At 39.5% G+C, this 22,832-nt stretch overlaps 1 protein-coding gene across 1 annotated transcript; it reads right to left on the bottom strand.

Moving 5' to 3' along the window:
- Positions 1-17,528: 17,528 nt before the first annotated feature.
- On the bottom strand, positions 17,529-18,547 carry LOC147945960 (uncharacterized). Its single transcript, XM_087510334.1, has 3 exons — positions 18,211-18,547; positions 18,054-18,112; positions 17,529-17,949 (listed from the first exon to the last, which is right to left on the bottom strand). The coding sequence occupies exons 1-3, from the start codon at positions 18,293-18,295 to the stop codon at positions 17,836-17,838; spliced, it is 258 nt and encodes an 85-aa protein (XP_087366460.1). The 5' UTR covers positions 18,296-18,547; the 3' UTR covers positions 17,529-17,835.
- Between the last annotated feature and the right edge of the window lie 4,285 nt (positions 18,548-22,832).

Here is a 22,832-nt window from a genome sequence, read left to right as displayed (position 1 = left end):
TTGCGGTTGTGGCTCTTTTTTCGGCAGACGAAAGACTTTGGTTCTAGTTTTTCCGGGTTGGAAGATGCTATTGGAAATGCAGAGAAGTCTTTCACGGCTCAACCGCCTGGTTGGAGGCTGCGGCAGCGATGGAAGACAATTGCGCATTGGTGGATTTCCTGATGAGTGTTTTGGTGGTTAACGGTAGATCTTTTTCAAGATATATTAGATGCCTTTCATGGAATATGGCTGTTGAAAAGTTTTTTTGACTCTGCACCTCTCTCTAGCTTCCGTGTTATTGCTTCTACTGGACTGGATCTGAACATTGCTTTGTTTGGGAAGGTTTTCCAGTTCATGGCTTTTAGAGATCAAGGGCTTGGATCTGAGTATTTCGTTTTGCTAGGTAGGGGATTCGATATTCATTGGGTGGCAGAGAGTTAGATAATTAATCTATTCCGAAAAGCATTTGACGGGTCTGACTTGTCGTTGGTGACGGCTCTGAGACGGGATTCAAATACTCCGGTTAAAGAATCTGATCCGGCGAAAATATCATAAAGCTGTGGGCATTGTATTTGTCGGTGCTAGTAGATCTGGTTGTCTGCCTCTGTTTAACCGTCTGAATCTAACTTGTTTTTCTACTCTTGTTTGCCAAAATTTTCTTTGTATTTTGTAGCTGTTGATGGTTTGTAATTTCAGGCCAAATGCCCATTTGAGAAGGCCATAAATAAAACGGTTTTAATTGTTGAAAAAAAAAATATATATATATATATAGCTTCAAGTCGTATATCTGGGTTGCTTCTTACAAAATGATGTAAAACTTAAAACCGATGGGAGGATAAACCTGAGGAACACTACACAGTCTTTACAAGTCACAACTTTTTCTATGCGATATTGATGTTCATATATTTTACCATGTTTTCCCTTAGTTTATTCACATCTTTTGCATCTTTTGCTAGCCATTTTCATCATTATTGTGTAGCTTTAGGACTAATCATGCATTAGAGTTTAGTTGCATTGCATTTGCATCTTTTCATGCATAAACAGGTGATTTTGGAGCTTAAGGAGCATGGAAACAATCCTGAGGAGAAGTGAAGCAATCTTGAAGGGAAAGCAAGAGAGTTAAGGCTGAAGAACCAAGGTCTAGAGTCCAACTCGACCAAGCACTCGACCGAGTGGGTAGATGGACTCGACCGAGTGGAGTGTGCACGAGAGAAGCCAGCTCGACCATGGACTCGACCGAGCACTGGTCGAGTTGACCGAGCCGTTGACTACTTTGACTTTTTCTATTTTTAGGGCTTCCACCTCCTCACCTATATAAGGCCTTGTACCTGCAGCCACCAAAGTGTGCAACTTTTTAGATATTCCCTAAACCTAGTTTTTACCTTTTTTAGTTTTATTCCTTTTGCATTTTTATTTTCAAGATCTTGTACTTCCTAAAAAAAGAAGACTAGATTCTTATATTTTGTTGGTTCTATAACTTTCAAGATATTGAGAATTTGAGTTTCATCCTTTCATCAATATTGAAGATCTTTGTTTAATCTTTCTAATAATGCAAGTTTCAATATTTTCTGGGTTTTTGACTTTGATCATCATGTATTGTTGTGAGTAGTTTCCTTAGGATCTTGAGGATGGGTTAGGATGGATTGATCTTGTGGTTTGTGTGACTTGGTCAAGCTTGATTGTTGTAGATCTCTTCTAGGGTAGATGATCTTAATGCTGATTCTATATCTGAGAGGGTAGAGTCTGATTTCAAGCTTCTTAGCATCACACCAATGTTTAGAAAGCATAGATAAGGCTAGATCTAGAGCTTACCATTAGGCTTGCTAAGAGATTAGAGGTCTTGTTTGGTTTGAGATGTATTGCTTAATGCCTGCTTGTGTAGATTCTTTACTGTGTGAGAACAAGTCTAGAATTGCATAGGTTTGATTGTTTCTTGACCATGAGAGTGGGAGAAACTTGTCTTAGATTAATATGTCTAGAGGTTAGCTCAAAGTTTGCTTGAGATTTGTTGACCAAGTTAGATAACCACAATGATTAGTCCATCCCATGAATCCATCCTCAGGACCTTCTTTGTTTATTGAAATCTTAGTCTTAATCCTGTTGCTTGCTTGTTGTTTGATTGGATTTAGCATTACTCTGTTTTTATTACATTGCTCTGTTTCTGCGTCTAGTCTAGCTCGACCACCCACTCGACCTACACTCGGTCGAGTGCTGCTCGAGTTCATCCCCAGAACTCTGTGTCTATGATTTGTGTTTGTCTTGTTTCATTCATGTTTCATTCCAGTTGCATACATTTAGTTTTCAGTTCAATACTTATCTTGCATTAGTTCATTAGTAGTAGTCTCTGTTTCTGTTCTTGCTTTATCACTGTTTCAATCATTCAGTTTCATTTGCATCTAGTTGTTAGTTCTTGTAGTTTATTTTCTGCATTTTACATTTTCTTCCTAGGATTGTTAGTGACAAACAATCTTTACATTTGTCTTAACTTAGATTCATATGCATATCTTAATTGTTCACAAACACTCATTTAGGATTGATACCTCTTGTACTGCAATAGCATAAGGGGAATTGAAACACCCATCCATCATTCCATTCATATCTCACCATTGCATACATCATCATTCACACCACAACATAAATCTTGTTTCAATTTGGCGTCGTTGCCCATTTGAGTGTGTTTTTGTGACATTTAGGATCCATATTTGTCTAAGATTAAGTTCTTTTATACGCTTGTGAGGTTGCTGTACTCGAATCTTCTGTTTCTGGGTTGAAGTTCCATTTCAGGTACCACTCGACCAGTCACTCGACCACCACTCGACCGAGTCGTGATCGAGCACCTGCTCGAGCCAGAAGCCGGATCTCTATAACCATCATTTTCCAGTCGACTTGACCTCCTACTTGAGCCTGTGCTCAGTCGCTTGCCTAGCAAAAATCGTTTGTGTCTGTTAATGCACACAAGGTCTAAAGGAAAGGACAATCTTCTTAATCTTCTTAGGCTTTTTGACAACATCAACAACAAGACCAAGAGTTTAGGAGCTAAGCAAAGGAGAGTTGTTCAGCAACAACAAGAGGTTATAGTAGTTATGGATCACCAGGATCAGATTCAGAGACCAAGGAACATTGGTGCTGGAGATGCACCCAACACTCACAACCAAAGAGCTGGCATTGTGCCACCAACTGTTGCCAACAACAACTTTGAGATCAAGAGTGGATTGATCTCAATGATTCAGGCCAATAAATTCCATGGATTGCCTATGGAGGATCCACTAGATCATCTTGATGAGTTTGACAGAATCTGTGGTCTTACCAAGATCAATGGAGTAAGTGAAGATGGTTTCAAGCTGAGGTTGTTCCCTTTTGTTCCTGGCCTTGGTTAGTCTGAAACCCTGGTGGGGGACACAACTGGGGCTGGAACACCTGTTGCTGTTGTTTGGGGACATAGTTTTGGTGCTGTTGAGGTTGTTGAGGAGGGTAGACTTGATCTTGTGGGTTGGCCACATTTGTGCTCCTATAGGACAGATTATTGTTCCTAAACCCTCCTTGGTTATAACCCTTGAAACCTCCTTGGTTTTGCATATAGCATAACTCAGTAAACTCATTCTCTCCCTCTTGAGCTGGAGGCTCCTCTTCACTAACAAAGTGAATAGACTTTTGCTGACTTAGCAAGATCCTATCAAGCTTTTCATTCACCATTTTCAGATCCTTCTTGTACTTGTCTTCTTGATCAGTTGAGGATGACCTTATGGTTCTGTCCAACCAACCAACCAACTCCCTGGAAAAGCTGTCCAAAATCCAAGGGAGTTCACAGCCAAAGCCATTCAGGTTCATGAGGAAGAAGCCACTGAGGACAGTGCAGTTCAAGTTTGGGGGAATTCATTAGTTACTGAAGCCCCAAGTGATGTTTGTAACAAGCAATTGGAGCTCGCACCTGAGCTCGACCATGGACTCGAGCAGCCACTCGACCGAGTGCGTGCTCGAGTGGTCGATCGAGCTGGACAGTCCGAGGCTGACAAACCTGCCAAGTACATTCCTCCTGCCTACAAGCCTCCACTACCTTTCCCAGGATGTTTCAAAGCACAAAAGATTAAGGAGCTTAGGGAAATCATTGAGAGAAAGGAGATGATGGCTAGGCAACAAGAAGAAGAGAGGGTTTCAAAGGAAGAAGCTGTGGTTGAGGAAGTGTTGGCCATACAAGAGATCACCATTTCTTACCAAGAAGAAGAGAGAGGACCTGCCTTGGAACAGTATGATCCATATCCTCTCTACAAAGACTTTTTGCTTGACTTGTCAAATAAGAAGGCTGAAGCTCAAGATGAGAAGGATCTTGAGGACCTTGGAGGAGTTATCATTCCAATCAAGCTTAAGGATCCATGTCCATTTTATCTGCCTTGCACACTTAGCTATCTTCACTACAACCAATGCCTTTGTGATTTGGGAGCTTCAACAAGTGTCATGCCATATTCCATAGCTCAAAAGCTTGGGAGAACTGACTTCAAATCTACTAGACTCCATGTGTGCCTAGCTGATGGGACAAATAGAGAGGTAGTTGGGAGGTTAGAGAATGTCCCAATCAAGATAGGAAGAGCAAGGATCCACACTGACTTTGTGGTGATAGAGATGGACAAGGAGCCTGAAGATCCAATCTTACTAGGGAGGCCATTCTTAGCTACTGTTGGAGCAGTTATTGATGTCAAGGAAGGTCTTGTGACCTTGAACATTGCTGAAGATGTAGTTATGAAGTTCAATATCTACAATCCAACCAAACTTCCCACCATTGATGACCAGCCTTTTACTATCAAGGACAAAGGTGGTCAAGAAGGGTTAAGTGATAAGGCAACTCCAAAAGCTGAGCTCCCACTTCAAGAGGATTCTGTGGAAAAGCTTAAGAGGTCAGTTCAAGAGTTGACTATTATGGTTGAGGATCTTCAAGTAAAGCTGAACAAGAGGTCTTTGAGGAAAGCAAGACCAAGGCTCAAAATCAAGAAGAAATATGGTTTGTGTGCTAAGGGTGAGGTGATCAAGGATCAACTTCACAGTGACCAAGAGGTTCCAGGGAGGATTTCATCACCTCCTTGGTATCTAGATCAAGTCTAAGAAGGAAATCAAAGTCAAGCTTAGTGACTTTAAACAAGCTCACTAGGGAGGAAGTCCCTAAGGTATCCTTTGTAAATATGGTTTAATTTGTTAGTAGTTTTGATGTGTTTTCTTTTATGTTTTTGTTGGACAGGCTTTTTATTAAGAATGTAGTTGGGTAAGAAGAGATTTGGACTTGGGCAAGAGGTTCGCAAGCCCACTCGACCAGGCCACGAGAAGTACTCGATCGAGCTGGGTAAGGATTAAGGCCCATTTGGTTTTCAAAGCCTCTAGGACGATCGAGTGGAGGGAGAAAAGGAAGAAAAATTTTGAAACTTCAAATTGGTCAAGGAGCTCGACCACGTGCTGGTCGAGTGTGGGGTCGAGTGGTAGCCAAAAAGCAGGTCAAAGATTCCCATTTCAAATTTGAATGGTATGGACGCTCCACCCTTGTCTCCTTGTCCCCTTAGCTTCTTTATATACTCCTAGCACGAGATCACACCTCTCACACTCTCTCATTTGCTCAAAATATCTAAATTCAAGCTTTAAAGTCTCTCTCAAGTTCATCTTTGGCTCAAAGCTTAGTTCTTTCTAGTTTTTGGGTCACTAACCTATTAACCTTAAGCTTTGAGTTTATTCCTCTCAGTTTTTGTTCAAAAATGTCTTCCAAGATCACTAAGAAGTCCAAGCAAGCAGCTGCAATCTCTAAGGGTCGTCATGATGTTGATTTAGAATCAAGAGAGGGTGCTGGAAGGTCCACTCGACGTCCCACTCGAGCATGTACTCGACCGAGTGGCCGTCCGAGTGATCGACCGAGCCAGCGTGCGAGTTCCAGAAACCCAGCTGTTGAGGAAGATCCTGAGAGAACTGAATCAGAGGAGGAAAGGGAGCCAACACTCAATGAGTTTATGAGGAGAGCAAGGGCCAAAGGAAAGAGGCCAGCTGTTGAGGTTGAACAAGAGGGGAGTGAAAGTGAGAGTGAGGAAGAAGAAAGTGAGGAAGAAGAACTAATGGATGATGGAGAAGCTGAGTCTTGTGGATTGTCAAAGAAGCAGCTTTATGATGCTTTCATGAGGATGGAGTTCTTGGGAAAAAGATATCCACATAAGGAGACCATGGAGAAGCTTGCCATTGATGAAGATGTGGAGTGTCTCTTTGAGAAGAGCAGCCTTACCAAGTTCATGGGGCTTTGTATGGAGGGGTATAGAGAGGAAAGCTGTGAGTTCCTAGCCACTGTCAAGCTGCACACATATGTGAGGAAGGATGCTGTAGTAGGAGCTGGTCACATTTCTTTCACAATCAAAGGAAAGAAGCATGAGCTCTCAATGAAGAAGCTGGCTGATGTGTTTGGTTTTGAGGTTGGGAGCAATAGGAGCTTGATGGTTCCAAGAGAAGAACTGTATGCTGTGTGGGAAACCATTGGGGATACAAGCTCTACTCATCCTCCAACTCCAAGAGCTCAAGGATTAGGAGCCCAGTCTTGAGGTACTACCACAAAGCTCTTGCCAACACCTTCTTTGCTAGGAAGGAAACTGGAAACATCAATGAGGGAGAGCTAAAGATAATTGACTTGGCTCTCAATGGAGTTCTTCTTCAAGCAAGGAATGGAACCATCATCCTTGGTAGCACTGTGGAGACTGATCTTGCAATGGTGCTGATAGACCATATGATATATTTGAGAAGTTGGGTAGGCAAGCTTGAGAACAAGGGTTCAAGAGGAGCACTTACCATTGGAGGCATCATTACTCCAATTCTTCAAGCTGCTAACATTCCACTTAGAGGAGAAGGGGTCTCACCAAGATGGATTGATTCCAGCTACCTAACCTCTACACTCATCCTAGCCAAGGAGATGCATCAAGGAAACCATATCTTTAACTTTGAGCTGCCAACAGTTGGGAAGAAACAAGTGATCCTACCGAACAAAGAGCTTACTACCATTCAAGAAGGAGCCAACATTGATTTTTGGCCAGCTGATGAGTACTTATTTGATGGAGTAGTACAGCCTAGAGTTGATGCAGCTGGAGATGTAGAAATGGGTGATGGAGAGGAGCAGTTCTACTTTGAGAACTATGAGCCCAATCCAAGGGATAGTAGAGGAGTGAGAGAGCATAGCAAGAGGTTGACATTGCTGCAAAAGTGGAACAAATGGCATGGGAAGAGGTTTGACAAGCTCAAGAAGAAGGTGACCAACATGGCTAAGTCCATTAGAGGCCTGAAGAAGGAAGTTGCTGACTTGAAGAGTGGAAACTCTTCACCAACTCCATCAAGCCCTTTGAGGAGGAGTGGCTCAACTAGAGCACTTTCAAGAGTTGCAAACCCTGTGGAACCAGCTAGGGCTTCAATGTATGAGCCAAATCAGAGGAAGAGGAGCTCAAGTACCCGAGAACAACAGTTTTTGAGGCACTCGACCGGGTCACTCGAGCACCCACTCGACCGAGCACCTTGGAGACACTCGACCGAGTTCCAGCCTAGACCACCATTTGGCTTCCCACCTCCAGCTGCTTATCCAGGCTATCCAGGTTACACCCCCATACCACCCCACTACTTTATGGATCCAGCACAATACCATCAGTACCAGCAGTACCAGACTCAAGATATGGAGACTCGCGGTCCAGCTCGACCCCCCCACTCGGACATGCACTCGACCGAGTCACGGTCGATTGGCATTGTCGAGCTGCCCGAATCACCTTCCTCCAGTCACCAGCAGGACCCCAGCTACAACTTTGATAGTATGCAGGAGGATGTGGACAGCTTCTTCTCCAATCCTTGAGGTAACATTATCACCTTACCATTGTACATACCATAGCATTTCATATGTTGTGTTTTGTTTTAACTCTTGAATCCTCAAGCAAATTTCTTTCACACAAGGGACTGTGTGATTTAAGTTTGGGGGAGGGTTTGAGATAGCATTTGATGTTGTGTTTTGTTTTCTTATTTCAAATTTTTATCATCATCATGTTAGCACTTGCATAATCATCTAAGGCATAGGAAAACCATAAAAATTTGAAAATTTTTTGCAAAAATCTTTATAAAAAAAAGAGTGTTCATGTAGTTTGCATTGCATAATTAAGTATTTTGTTTATCATATAGGACTGTTTGCATTAGGGATCTATGATGAGTTTTTCCTTGTTAGCTTGCTTAATTCACTAGACTAGGATCAATGCCCAAGTTAATAGTACTTTGATGCTAGTTGAGTGGTTAGAAGCATAAGATTGAACCAACCCTTGAATTCCTGAATTGTATTTGGTCTAAATTGAAGCATGTTGTGATTTGATGTCATTTCCTATCTATAAGAACCTAATATTGACTTTCAATTATCAATGTGTGCATTGCTTTAAACTCATGGATAACATATACATATTTGGATCATCTTCTTCCTTTTTACCACTCTTGTTGATCCAAGTAGCTGATTTCACTTTTAAATCAGTTTCCCTACCCCTAACCAAACCTTCTTTCAAGCCATGTTTATTCTTGTGTGTGTGAGGCCTATTTTTGGGATTGAGCTTGGTAGAAAGTGTTAGGTTTGAACTGACAAGAGTAAAACCTTGTGTAGTTCTAGTTTGCATTTTTCAAACTAGATAGGACTAGGTGGTTCACTTGTTGGGTTTGGGACTTGGCTGTCATGAAAAGAAAAGAGGAAAAAGAGAAAGAAAAGGTTAGAGTCTTTAGGAGGGGGATGTGTTTAAGTAAATTTAAAGTCTAGTGAAAGAATGGGAAGAATAAGGTTATCTAAGATGGTTCTAGTTAAAGAAAAGAAAAGCAAGCAAAGTGAAGTTTAGCAAAAAGCTTATATGTCTTAAGAATAAAAAGAAAAGAGAACCATAACAATAAAAAAAAAAAAAAAAAAAAAAAAAAAAAAAAAAAAAATTCCCATTCCACTAGAAAGATCAATTAAGAAACCTCTCCTAAGACTTTAAAACCAAAAGAGAAAAGGGTGAAAAAGAAGAAAAGAAGTTAAAGGGTAGCACTAGGATCATTTGGGTTTAGATTGATAGGATAAACACTTTGGGTACCTTTGGGTAGACAAGGCTTTATTCTTGTATGTGTCTAAGTGTTCTTACCTTTAGCATTCTTCTAAAGCTCAATCCATTTTTTTTTATGAGAGAACCTTGATATTGATAAGCCCTACTCTAAAAAGAGACCATCATTATCTCTAAACCTTTTACTGCCAAGCCAAATGAGTTTAAGCATTGCATAGAATTGATTCATGTTCTTGATTAATGAATGTTAAAGGAAATGGTTGATTTGAATGCATGTGGATGTCTAAAGCTCAAATCAGTGAAGGTTGTGATATGCTTGTCTAAAGTTTTTAGGTATAGCTCATTCAACTTGCATCATAGTACTAGTAACTTGGACATTGATTCTAGATAGTCTATTTGCAAGCTTTAGGAGCTGAGATCCCACTTTCAAACCTCATCTACCTTCTTATGTCTTGTTTATTTGCTTGAGGGCAAGCAAAGACTAAGTTTGGGGGTGTTGATGTTCATATATTTTACCATGTTTTCCCTTAGTTTATTCACATCTTTTGCATCGTTTGCTAGCCATTTTCATCATTATTGTGTAGCTTTAGGACTAATCATGCATTAGAGTTTAGTTGCATTGCATTTGCATCTTTTCATGCATAAACAGGTGATTTTGGAGCTTAAGGAGCATGGAAACAATCCTGAGGAGAAGTGAAGCAATCTTGAAGGGAAAGCAAGAGAGTTAAGGCTGAAGAACCAAGGTCTAGAGTCCAACTCGACCAAGCACTCGACCGAGTGGGTAGATGGACTCGACCGAGTGGAGTGTGCACGAGAGAAGCCAGCTCGACCATGGACTCGACCGAGCACTGGTCGAGTTGACCGAGCCGTTGACTACTTTGACTTTTTCTATTTTTAGGGCTTCCACCTCCTCACCTATATAAGGCCTTGTACCTGCAGCCACCAAAGTGTGCAACTTTTTAGATATTCCCTAAACCTAGTTTTTACCTTTTTTAGTTTTATTCCTTTTGCATTTTTATTTTCAAGATCTTGTACTTCCTAAAAAAAGAAGACTAGATTCTTATATTTTGTTGGTTCTATAACTTTCAAGATATTGAGAATTTGAGTTTCATCCTTTCATCAATATTGAAGATCTTTGTTTAATCTTTCTAATAATGCAAGTTTCAATATTTTCTGGGTTTTTGACTTTGATCATCATGTATTGTTGTGAGTAGTTTCCTTAGGATCTTGAGGATGGGTTAGGATGGATTGATCTTGTGGTTTGTGTGACTTGGTCAAGCTTGATTGTTGTAGATCTCTTCTAGGGTAGATGATCTTAATGCTGATTCTATATCTGAGAGGGTAGAGTCTGATTTCAAGCTTCTTAGCATCACACCAATGTTTAGGAAGCATAGATAAGGCTAGATCTAGAGCTTACCATTAGGCTTGCTAAGAGATTAGAGGTCTTGTTTGGTTTGAGATGTATTGCTTAATGCCTGCTTGTGTAGATTCTTTACTGTGTGAGAACAAGTCTAGAATTGCATAGGTTTGATTGTTTCTTGACCATGAGAGTGGGAGAAACTTGTCTTAGATTAATATGTCTAGAGGTTAGCTCAAAGTTTGCTTGAGATTTGTTGACCAAGTTAGATAACCACAATGATTAGTCCATCCCATGAATCCATCCTCAGGACCTTCTTTGTTTATTGAAATCTTAGTCTTAATCCTGTTGCTTGCTTGTTGTTTGATTGGATTTAGCATTACTCTGTTTTTATTACATTGCTCTGTTTCTGCGTCTAGTCTAGCTCGACCACCCACTCGACCTACACTCGGTCGAGTGCTGCTCGAGTTCATCCCCAGAACTCTGTGTCTATGATTTGTGTTTGTCTTGTTTCATTCATGTTTCATTCCAGTTGCATACATTTAGTTTTCAGTTCAATACTTATCTTGCATTAGTTCATTAGTAGTAGTCTCTGTTTCTGTTCTTGCTTTATCACTGTTTCAATCATTCAGTTTCATTTGCATCTAGTTGTTAGTTCTTGTAGTTTATTTTCTGCATTTTACATTTTCTTCCTAGGATTGTTAGTGACAAACAATCTTTACATTTGTCTTAACTTAGATTCATATGCATATCTTAATTGTTCACAAACACTCATTTAGGATTGATACCTCTTGTACTGCAATAGCATAAGGGGAATTGAAACACCCATCCATCATTCCATTCATATCTCACCATTGCATACATCATCATTCACACCACAACATAAATCTTGTTTCAGATATGCAACATAGTGATACGTATGAGGCAAGGCACCCACCGGTTCTGTTCCAGTATCGAACAAGGCTCAAGGCCCAAGAAGAATCCAACAAGTGAGGAAGAACCTAGAAGCAGTGAGGTGTCCTGTTGACTGAAAGGATCAGGAGGACTGTCTACCTTGGTTAGTAATAAAGTAATTGTAGTTAAGAAATGCTAGCTGGCGTGATTACTGTATTGAGTCACAACGGTTACTAGAGCTAATAAGACAAAGTAGTATAAAGTAGAAGGTGAGGGAGAGAGAGGGATATCTAGATTCTGGATCTTGTTTTGAAGGGGGAGGGAGAGAATCCGTAAGTTCTCTCACAATATTGTATTCCGATATCTCTTTAATAAAGAAGTGTTCATTACAATCTGTTCTTACAAGTTTGAGTAGCTAATATCTATCAAATTGGTATCAGAGCAGTCAATCTTGGGAAAGCAAGCGAGAGATGACGAAGAAGATGGAGGAGCTAGAAAAAGCAGTCGAGCACCTTCAACACGACGTTAAGAAAATCTCTGACCTGGAAACCGAAGTTAAGGAAATGAGAAAAAAAATGGAGAAGCTTGACGTTATGGAGAAGCAGATGGGGAAGTTAGACGCGTAGGAGATAATCCAGAAACGTTTGTTTGGAGAGGGACAGCCGACGTGGGTAACCGGAGACAACCAACCTACCGACGTTAACCCCAACACAACAGACGTGGTTCAATGCCTCTTTACACCCACTCCAACCCTTGTTCCTCAAGAAGCAAAGAGCGACATTCAGGAAAAGGGCGAACCTTTGACCAGAAAGATTGAGATTCCGCTGTTTGATGGTGAGAACGAAGTGTGGGTTCAACGCGTGGAACAATACTTCGAAATGGAGGAATATTCAGAAGGCGAGAAACTCAGAGCAGTTCGTATGTGTTTCGACGGCGAAGCTCTGACATGGTATCGATGGGAACGCGACCGGAACCCATTTACGAGTTGGGAGCAGATGAAGGAAAAGGTATTGGATAATTTCTCTGTTCCGCACGACTTAACGGCAGGGAAACGCTTGTTGCTGTTGCGTCAGGAGGAGTCCACTGGACAATACTGTAAGGACTTCATTGCCTTCGCCACCAACGCTCCAGAGGTATCGGAGAAGGTGTTGGAACTGGCGTTTATGATTGGGCTTAAACCAAAAATTCGAGCTGGAGTGAAGATGCTAGAGCCTCGAAACTTGAAGTGGATAATGAGCCTGCCCAGGAAGGTAGAAGGGTGGTCCGACGAGACCTCACCGGAAAGATCGAGGGAGAATAGAAGAGGTACGGTGACAAGATCTGGTGGTGAGAAGGTGACACCGCGAGGCGGTCAACACTCGGGTGCTAGTCAACAGTACTACGACGGGGTAATTTTGTCCGTGCACAAAACTAATAATCTTCCCAACAAACAAACGTCGTCGTCTCGACAAGGGGAGAACACTAAACCTAGTCAACCCAAGTCAAATGAGAACAAGCGATTCCCTTACCGGCGATTGACTGACTCAGAGGCGAACGAGAGAAGGGCCAAGGGGCTATGCTTCAGATGCGACGAACGCTTCCACGTGGGTCACCGTGATGGTTGTAAGTGATGAGACAGGAGACGCGGAATGTTTCTACGATGTGGAAGAAGAAACATTTGACGCAGTCACAGGGGAAGTGGCGGAATGCGCGGTTCTCTCATTGGGCTCAGCGGCCGGAATATCATCGCCACGAACCATGAAGTTACGAGGAGTCATTCAGACAGAGGAGGTGACTATTTTGATAGACAGCGGAGCCTCCCACAACTTCATCTCTACTCGCTTGGTTCATCGACTGGGAATCGTGTTTCGGGGGACCCAGGAATACGGAATTCGAATGGGAACAGGGATAATGGTCCACGGAACAGGAATCTGTCAGGCCGTAAGGTCGTACTCCCTGGATACAGTCTGATTACGAGTTTCTTGCCCATAGATCTAGGTGGTGTGGATGTAATCCTAGGAATGCAGTGGTTAGTAACCCTAGGGGAAACACGGGTTAACTGGAAGGAGCAGGTGATGTCATTTTGGGCTAACGAACGACCAGTAATCTTGAAAGGAGACCACAATCTCTCAAACGCGGCCATATCTCTCATGGCATTGTGGAGGATACTTAAGGAGGAAGGAGAAGGGTTGATGGTTGAATATAATGAACTAGACAAGGAAGACAAGGAGGGGGACTGTTCAAGCGAGTTCAGGCAGCTCCTAAAGGAGTTTCAAGATGTATTCGACGAGCCAAGGGGATTACCTCCCTCAAGAGGCAAGGAGAACTCCATCAAGCTTAAAACGGACGCAGAACCCGTGAGTGTGCGACCATTTAGGTACCCGCATGCTCAGAAGGAAGAGATCGAGAAACAAATCTCCATCATGCTGACAGCAGAGATCATTAGAGAAAGTAGGAGCCTTTTCTCTAGCCCGGTTTTACTGGTCAAAAAGAAAGATGGAAGCTGGAGGTTCTGCGTAGATTATAGGTCTCTCAACAAGGCGACCATTCCGGATAGCTACCCTATACCGATGATCGATCAACTGTTGGACGAGTTTCAGGGTGCATTCATCTTCTCTAAGCTAGACCTAAGGTCAGGATACCATCAGATCCTGGTCAAGGTAGAGGATGTGCACAAAACGTGTTCCGTTCACACGATGGACACTACGAGTTCCTCGTGATGCCGTTTGGGCTCACCAACGCTCCAACCACATTCCAGTCCCTTATGAATGATGTCTTCAGACCCTTTCTGCGGAAGTTTGTTTTGGTATTCTTCGACGATATACTAATCTACAGCAAATCCGTATTGGAGCACCAGAAGCATCTGAAAATTGTGTTGAGTGTATTACAACAGCACCAACTGTTCGCCAACAGAAAGAAATGTCAGTTTGGTAGCCAGCAAGTCGAGTATTTGGGGCATGTTATCTCTGCAAAGGGGGTGGCTGCCGATCCAAGCAAGCTCCGAGCAATGACAGAGTGGGAAGAACCAAACAACATCAAGACCCTGAGAGGGTTTCTGGGGTTAACACGTTACTATCGCAAGTTTGTAATGGGGTATGGGGACATTGCACGACTCCTAACGGAGATGTTGCGAAAGGACAAGTTCATATGGACGGAGAGAGCAAGAGAGGCTTTCAACAAGCTTAAGACAGCCATGACAACGGTTCTGGTCTTGGCACTTCTGGACTTTAAAGAGATGTTTGTGGTGGAGTCTGATGCCTCGGGTGTAGGTCTGGGGGCAGTATTGCTGCAGAAAGTGAAACCCCTGGCCTACTACAGTCACTCTCTAACAGATAGGCAACACCTCAAGTCAGTATACGAGAGAGAATTGATGGTCATCGTCTTTGCCGTTCAAAAATGGAGACAATATCTACTAGGGAGGAAGTTCGTGGTGAGAACGGACCAGAAGAGTCTGAAGTTCCTGTTGGAGCAGAGGGAGATTAACATGGACTATCAGCGTTGGCTTTCCAAGTTACTGGGGTTTGACTTCGATATTCAATACAAACCTGGGCTCGAGAACAAGACCGCTGACACTCTCTCTCACAAGGAAGTGGTTCCAACCCTGTTTGCAATGTCGGTACCTGCAGCAATACAGCTAGAAGAGATTTGCTCGGAGGTGGACAGAGACGAAGAGCTTCAGAAGATTATAAGGGAGATCTCTACCAATGCTGACTCGCACCCGGAGTTTTCGCTGGTGAACGAGCGTTTGCTTAGGCAAGGTAGACTGGTTATTCCCAAATCCTCTGCAGTCATTGGGTTGATTCTGCAAGAGTTCCATGATGGGAAAATGGGTGGACATGGAGGGGTACTCAAGACGCAGAAAAGGATTGGTGACATGTTTTACTGGTCAGGTATGATGCAGGACATCAGACAGTACGTTGCTGCATGTCAGGTTTGCCAGAGGTACAAGTACTCAACCTTCGCCCCGGGAGGACTACTACAACCCTTGGCTATTCCAAAAAAAATATGGGAAGACGTGACCATGGATTTTGTCGAAGGGCTTCCCAAGTCAGGAGGAAATAACGCGATCTTAGTGGTGTTGGACCGGTTGTCCAAATATGCACATTTCTTACGGTTGAAGCACCCATTCACAGTCACAGACGTAGCAAACCTGTTCGTGCAAGAGGTCATCAAGTTACACGGGTTCCCTCGGTCCATTGTCTCTGATAGGGACAAGGTGTTCACTAGCCAGTTTTGGAAGGAGTTGTTCAAACTAGCATGAACTAAGCTATGCTTTAGTACAGCTTACCATTCCCAGTCTGATGGACAAACGGAAGTAACAAATCACAGCTTAGAAACCTACCTCCGGTGTTTTGCGGGAGATCAGCCTCGTACATTGGCTCAATATCTGGCATGGGCTGAGTACTGTTACAAATCATCATTCCATTCCTCCATCGGTATGACTCCTTTCCAAGCTGTGTATGGTCGCGAACCTCCTTCAGTTGTCAAATATGAGAACGGATCGACAGCTAACGCGGACTTCGAAAAACAAATGCTGGAAAGAGATGCAGTACTAGCAGTGATCAAGGCTCAACTTCACAAAGCTCAACAACAGATGAAGAAGCGAGCTGATGCACACAAAAAAGAAGTGGAGTTCGAGATTGGGGAACGGGTTTACTTGAAAATGAGACCTTACAGGCGTCGTTCCCTGGCTAGGCGAGTCAATGAGAAACTGTCCGCTCGCTACTATGGACCTTACCTCATGGAGGCAAAGGTCGGAAGGGTCGCTTATCGGTTGAAGCTTCCCGCAGAGGCTAAGATACATCCCACGTTCCATGTGTCGCAGTTGAAACGAGCTATAGGTGAGCAACCCACAGCAACCGCAATCCCTACTCAACTAACAGAAGACGGGTACCTCCATGCGGAGCTAGAAGCAGTAGCAGGCAATCGTAAGAACCCTTCATCTGGACAAGCGGAAGTACTTATCAAATGGAAGGGAATGCCCGAGTGTGAAAATTCCTGGGAATGGGTCTCCACTATCAAGGGACAATTTCCAAAGTTCAACCTTGAGGACAAGGTTGTAGTTGAAAGGGAGGGTAATGATACGTATGAGGCAAGGCACCCGCCGGTTCTGTTCCAGTATCGAACAAGGCTCAAGGCCCAAGAAGAATCCAACAAGTGAGGAAGAACCTAGAAGCAGTGAGGTGTCTTGTTGACTGAAAGGATCAAGAGGACTGTCTACCTTGGTTAGTAATAAAGTAATTGTAGTTAAGAAATGCTAGCTGGCGTGATTACTGTATTGCGTCACAACGGTTACTAGAGCTAATAAGACAAAGTAATATAAAGTAGAAGGTGAGGGAGAGAGAGAGATATCTAGATTCTGGATCTTGTTTTGAAGGGAGAGGGAGAGAATCCGTAAGTTCTCTCACAATATTGTATTCCGATATCTCTTTAATGAAGAAGTGTTCATTACAATCTGTTCTTACAAGTTTGAGTAGCTAATATCTATCACATAGTTGCCAACTTGTCATTCTCAGCTAGCTTTTCCTAATAGTATTCTCAATTAAATAAAATAAAAAATCATTTATGTTTTGACTAGGTTTTGACAAAAGTAATTATTCAACAAGTAAATAATGTAGGCATAAACTTTTTTAGGATGCTCGTCACGCAAAACAAAAAAAAAATGTATGTCATGGATAAATTAATTTGTGAGCTGAAATCTACGTTCATTTGCTCATAAGTGAAACTATTATTTTCTGGTTTAATAAATAGACGTTTATGAGTTAGGAGTGGTACGTGGTTGTATGCATTCCGCATTCACAAGTCTATTGCCACATTTTTTGGTGGCTGAGTTCCCAGAACATGTGAAAATATTGATGGAAGACGAAGAGATAATAAAGACAATACTACAACAAAAACGGTATATGATACATCAATATTTTGTGACCTCATTTTTGGAGCCGATTTGAAACGTTAGAATCCCTAATGTGTGTATTCATGTGACTATGTGAGCTTATCCCCTTTTTTGGAAAACATTGTCCAAGACTAAAAATACAAATCACGATAGTTCACCTCAGATTCTTCATCGCTCCGGCTCAACATCTCCATTCCTCAAGGTTCAGATCCAATGACGTAGAATCATATCTCAACTTGATTTCTGGTTTTCTTCATCTCCCATTCTCTTTTTCTCTAATCGCTCAGAAATGTTACTTAGTATGATAGAGTTTGTTTTTTTTAGAATTCTATTGTGCTTTAGATCGAATTGCTTGATTTTGACAAGGATTATGTATATATCAGACTATATATTGAAATTACCAAATTGAAATTAAAGGCTTGTACATATATATCATCCACATATATCATATATAGTTTATTAACAGTAGTGTATAACTGGATTTAACAACTGAACTACTTAAAAACTATGCTTTTATCCCTAGAGTATATTGTCTAATCGTCTATATATAGACTCCAATGTTAACTAACTCAATTCATAGTCCCTTTTTTTTTTGGGTAAATATGTTAAGTTACTTATACATAATAGTAACCTTATCGATACTATAATTCTATTAATTTATTTTTCTTCATCTTTATCGATCAGCAATCGATGACACAGCCTCGCTGACGCGGCAAGTGGCGGTTGTTGGCACCGGAACCTGGATAATCGTTTAACTCCATCACCATCCTTTCTTCTACCTCCTCCTTCACGTTCTAATAACATTATTTTGAAATTTAGAATCTTTAATAAACCTAATTATAAGTTTTCAAGAACACATATATACTCTCTTATGTATATACATAACTTTAGAACTAACCACATCATGTTGAGGGAGATCAATATGATGAGTGGGTTTTTCCATAAAACTCCAAGGTCCTATATGCATACGAAAAATATAGATAATATAAGTTACAAGAAATATGATGGCAATATTAATTACGGAAAATAAGATCTAAGAGAGATGATGATCTTACTTGAAGCATGGGAAGGCAAGATGAAGATGTGAGATAGAGACAAGAAGAAGATCACCAGGAGATGGAAGAGAGCTTTGTTGGCCATTTGAAGACGATGATTTAAGACAAAATGTATAGAATAAAACCGTAAGTATTGTTGTGTGTACTTCTGTCTCTCGTTTTCCCCCGAACTTGTTTTCAGTTGTGTTTGTGGTGGCCTCTCTTATATAGTTCTATATTTCTATTCTTCCAATTTGTGCACATTTTATACTACTATCATAGTGGGGTGTTAATAACTAAATTAAACTAAGTATGAACCGTTTTTTAATCTAATTTAGAGTGCTAAGTCTTTTGTATCAAAGAACCAAAATGTCTTCTAAACTCTTTAAAAAGGAACAAATACGAAGAAACAAGCTATCGACGCGGTTTCACTTTACGTCTAGTGCTGTTTAATTTGTTAATTGTTCGAAACATAAAATACTAATTATAAAATTACAGAATGAAAAATCTGTGTGTGCACTCAGATCTTTCATAAGCAATACACTAATTTTATTGTTTTAAATGTTCATTCAGATGCTCACATCAGATGGATATTTCATAGTTTTAATTTTATCCGTAGCTAGGAATTTTAAATGTTCCTACATAAAACATACAGAATTGATTTAGTCAATGTTGATATTTTTGGGTTTTTTTTGTAGAATTTTCTCCTCGTCTTCGAAGTAAAAACCATTTTTCATGTGTATATGATCGATAAGAAACTTTGTAGTCGTCGAGAAATGATCGATGTTGATTAAAGTGGTGGAATTGTGGGAGCCAATGGGCATAACTACTTAATTACGCGTGTCTAGTTACATTAGGGCATCTTTATAGGCATAATTTTTTTTTGTGTTCTTAGATTAAATATATTAGAAAAATATTCTAAGATCAGTATTTAAGATCTTTTGCTAAAAAGTTAGTTATAGGGAGAACATATTTAAGATCTTAAGATTTAATAATATAATATTCTTAAACATATTACATTTATAAAATCTAATAAATTTGGTATATAATATTACAATTAAACTTATTACAATTATATAATATTCTTAAACATATTCCTAAACTTATAAACTTATAAATTATAAAAATTATCTTGTTGGAATTCTTGTTCGTCATCCGTCAGATAGTAAGTCAAATTATGGTTGTTAATTTATCTTAAAACTATTTTAAAACTCAATCCACTAAAGAGAACTTGTTAGAAGAAGAAGAAGAATACGTTGTTGCATTGTTGCGAAGTGGAAACAATAATTCACAAGAAAAATAGTCAATTCTAATTACACAATAGGGAGCCGAGTCACAAAGATTTTTTCGTCTAGGCAGGGAAAATTACAGAGAGTGGTGAATACTACTAGAATGACAGAGAAATTGAAAGGGAAGGAGAGGGGTCATCAGCTTTTGTCTCATTTTTGATCTAACGGCTCCACTGCGGTTTTGAAGAGAAGAACGTAAACTTTGTCGATCTGAAAATATATGAATCCTCCAATGGAATGAGTCACGTATGAACCAGAGCTTGTTCCAACAATGCAGTGCCATGCCGGGCCGTAGGCTGAATCGAAGTCCTGAAAATGTAAGACATATGAGAAAATTTGTATGATGAGTTTAGTTTTTCTAAATCAGCTGCAACATGTCGTTAGACAAATGGGACGCTAAGATTCACTTTAGTGGCTAACATAGAAGCTGAACTTAAGAGACAACGAAGAGATAAGAAACATGTGAAGGTCAATTTCGAGATAATAGATCCAATATAAAACAGGACAAGCCGCAAATCAGAAAATAGATCAAAAAATTTGCAGAAATGGACAACTCTATATAAGTAAATACCAAACTGATTTATCAGAAGACAACCGAGTTCTTGAAAGAAGGTTGTATATGGGCAAGGGCAAGGTTCAAATCCTACAGCAAACATGCTTCAGAATTTATCATTAGATAACATCTAAATCTAACAACACATATACAGAAGCTTAATAGATGGTGAATGCTAGGCTTCATTAGTCATGGCCTAATTCAAACTCCAGAATTATCTCAATAAGCAACAAGAACATCCAATTTCAAGACTCATCACAAAAACACTTATACTAAACTGGTCCTTGCAACACAAAACGACCAAGTCAAGTAGATTAAAACCAAGCTACAAATAGAAAAGACGACAATTGAACAAATTCAAATATGGGACCATATATGAAATTCAATACTCTGCAAGTACACAAAAACGAAAATCCAAATTCAAGATTCATCACATAACAACTTACACACATCTTCAAATCAATCAAGACCGAAAAATACAATATCACCCCACATTTTTACAGAAAGCATGAGACTTTGAGACTAATTAGCCCTAGAAACCCCAAAAGCAGTAATCAAATTTCAAAACTCACTCCACAATACTAGACTTCAGTGACTCCATTTCTAAACCTAGATACAGAGAAATCAGAAGAGAGGGAGAGAGAGAGACAAAAAGATCTATCATTGCCACCAGATCAATAGAATCGAACCGGATCGCAACACACAACCCCAGAAATGAAAAAGAGAGGATCTTTTATGAGATAACAGAATTGTAACTAGGAATATGAAATGACAAACCTAGATTGAACTTTGGCTGGAGATTTCGGGAGTCAAAACGCAATCAGGCACCGGCCGATCGATCAAACGAGAGGGAACGAAACAAAGTCTGGTCGGGTTGACTCGGTTCTGCAAAGCGGGTCGAAGCTTTCGCCGTTTTCTCTCTTTCTCGAAGAAAACCTAGTTGCGTTTTGGAAGAGGAAGAGAAATAAAAATTATCTCGATTGCAAAAAATTCTCAACCATTCCCGTAAAGCCACGTAAACAAAGAACTAAGCTTAAAATTGTTCTAATTCAAGAATTAAAAATCTGTTCTAAAGCCACTGTTCAATTTATTAAACATATTTTTAGGCTAAGAACACCTAATAAGTTGTGCCGATAAAGATGGCCTTAGTCATTGACAAAATGGGTCGAGAGTCCACGGGAAGCTTGATTCTTCTGCTTTACAAGTTCACGCTAAATTAAATGGCAATCACTATAATGGAAAATAGCTAAGCACAAACAGTATTAAAAAAAAAAAAAAAAGTATTTACAACTTATTGTCATGTTTAGACATGTTTACAAAGTATAGATACTCATGTATATATATATATATATATATATATATTTCTTTTTTACAACTTTTTTGATACTCATGTATTTTAGTAGTCCATTTAAATAATATATGTAAGTGCAGATGTGATACATGCTTGTCAAAGTCATGGCACTAACTCTTAATGATGTTTTTTCTGATCACTTCACGAATTTGGCTTCTGTAGTGGCTAATACATCATACCGCTTATTCTTAAGTACCTTAATATATACGGTACCATTAGAGAGACAACTTTTTTATTTTTAACATCTTTTTACAAAATCATACCTTAGATATTCATATATTTCGCAATCCACTAAATCAAGCCTAGCTTTATGGCCATATGCATGCACTGCTTTTTCTGCAAAATGTCAAAAATATATATATACATCACCATATCGAAAAGTTTATAAGCACAATTGCAATGCGTTTGTGTTTGTGTTCTTGGAAGGTTTCCCTTTTTGTATTTTAAGTCAACAAGAAAATTATAAAAATACACTAGTGGGAAACTTCACACCATCTCAATGTGATCACTGATCACCCATATAATATTACTAATCATTTCATATCCTTTTCTTAATTGACATTAGCGCAGGAAATGCATTTTAAGAAACCACTAGAAAGGGATATTTTTTACTTTTTGAGTCTTGAGGAAAGCTCCTCGATCTTTAGAGACAACACTTTAGAAAATTGGATCGTCTTAAGTGGACGAATGGTTCTACTTTCATTAACAATTTCTGAAAAAATCAACTGCTTTTGGTCAGAATTTGGTTAAATTGCAGTTCAAATAATTCATATCTGTTCAAATTAGTATGAGATAAATTAATCTTTAACCTTAAGAATTACTAAAAAATTATTCAAGCATTTTAGGATGATGTTTATAAATGTTTCGAATGTAAATAAATAAGAAACCTTCAATTTTTTTTTTCCTTTTTTTGGGTGAGAAGTACAAATATGAAACTAACATTAAAATGTGTAAAAAATTACATTCAATTGCCATTAGAAAAAATTAATTAAACTTAATTAACTAATTTAAATAAATATAATTAATTAAAAATAAAAAACACTCACATATCAAATATTAAAAAAAATGTAAAAAAATATTTTCTTTCTCTAATAAATTATGGATGAAATTACTAATTATTTTTTAAAAAAAATATATAAACCAATCAGAATTTTAAAAACTAAGATTTTATATCCAAGTATACAATACAATTATTTTTAATAACTAAATTCGAAGATTTTGTTAAGTTTTCAAATTATGATTCTCCTATCATATCTATTTTATTTTATTTATAAATTGTTTAGAATTTTCATATAATACTTATAATTTAAAATGCATATTTTTTTTGAGAAATACCCTCAAATAGCATATTTCTATGTTTTTCTTCAAAAATTAACACACATTATAAAATATTCCAAAACTAGCATTATTAATTTAATGATAAAATAATAAAATTAATTATAATCTTTTT

This window comes from Camelina sativa, chromosome 4 (assembly GCF_030686135.1).
Source record: "Camelina sativa cultivar CO46 ecotype springtype chromosome 4, ASM3068613v1".
In the NCBI taxonomy this organism is placed as follows: Eukaryota; Viridiplantae; Streptophyta; class Magnoliopsida; order Brassicales; family Brassicaceae; genus Camelina; species Camelina sativa.
Note: the sequence above shows the minus strand (reverse complement) of the source record. Positions and strands in the feature narration are given on the sequence as shown.

Coding starts and splice junctions, on each gene's coding strand:
- LOC147945960 (XM_087510334.1), bottom strand. CDS start 18,295: ATGGCCAACAAAGCTCTCTTCCATCTCCTGGTGATCTTCTTCTTGTCT. Junction 18,113..18,210: donor CTTGCCTTCCCATGCTTCAA/GTAAGATCATCA, acceptor GTATGCATATAG/GACCTTGGAGTTTTATGGAA. Junction 17,950..18,053: donor ATCTCCCTCAACATGATGTG/GTTAGTTCTAAA, acceptor TAATGTTATTAG/AACGTGAAGGAGGAGGTAGA.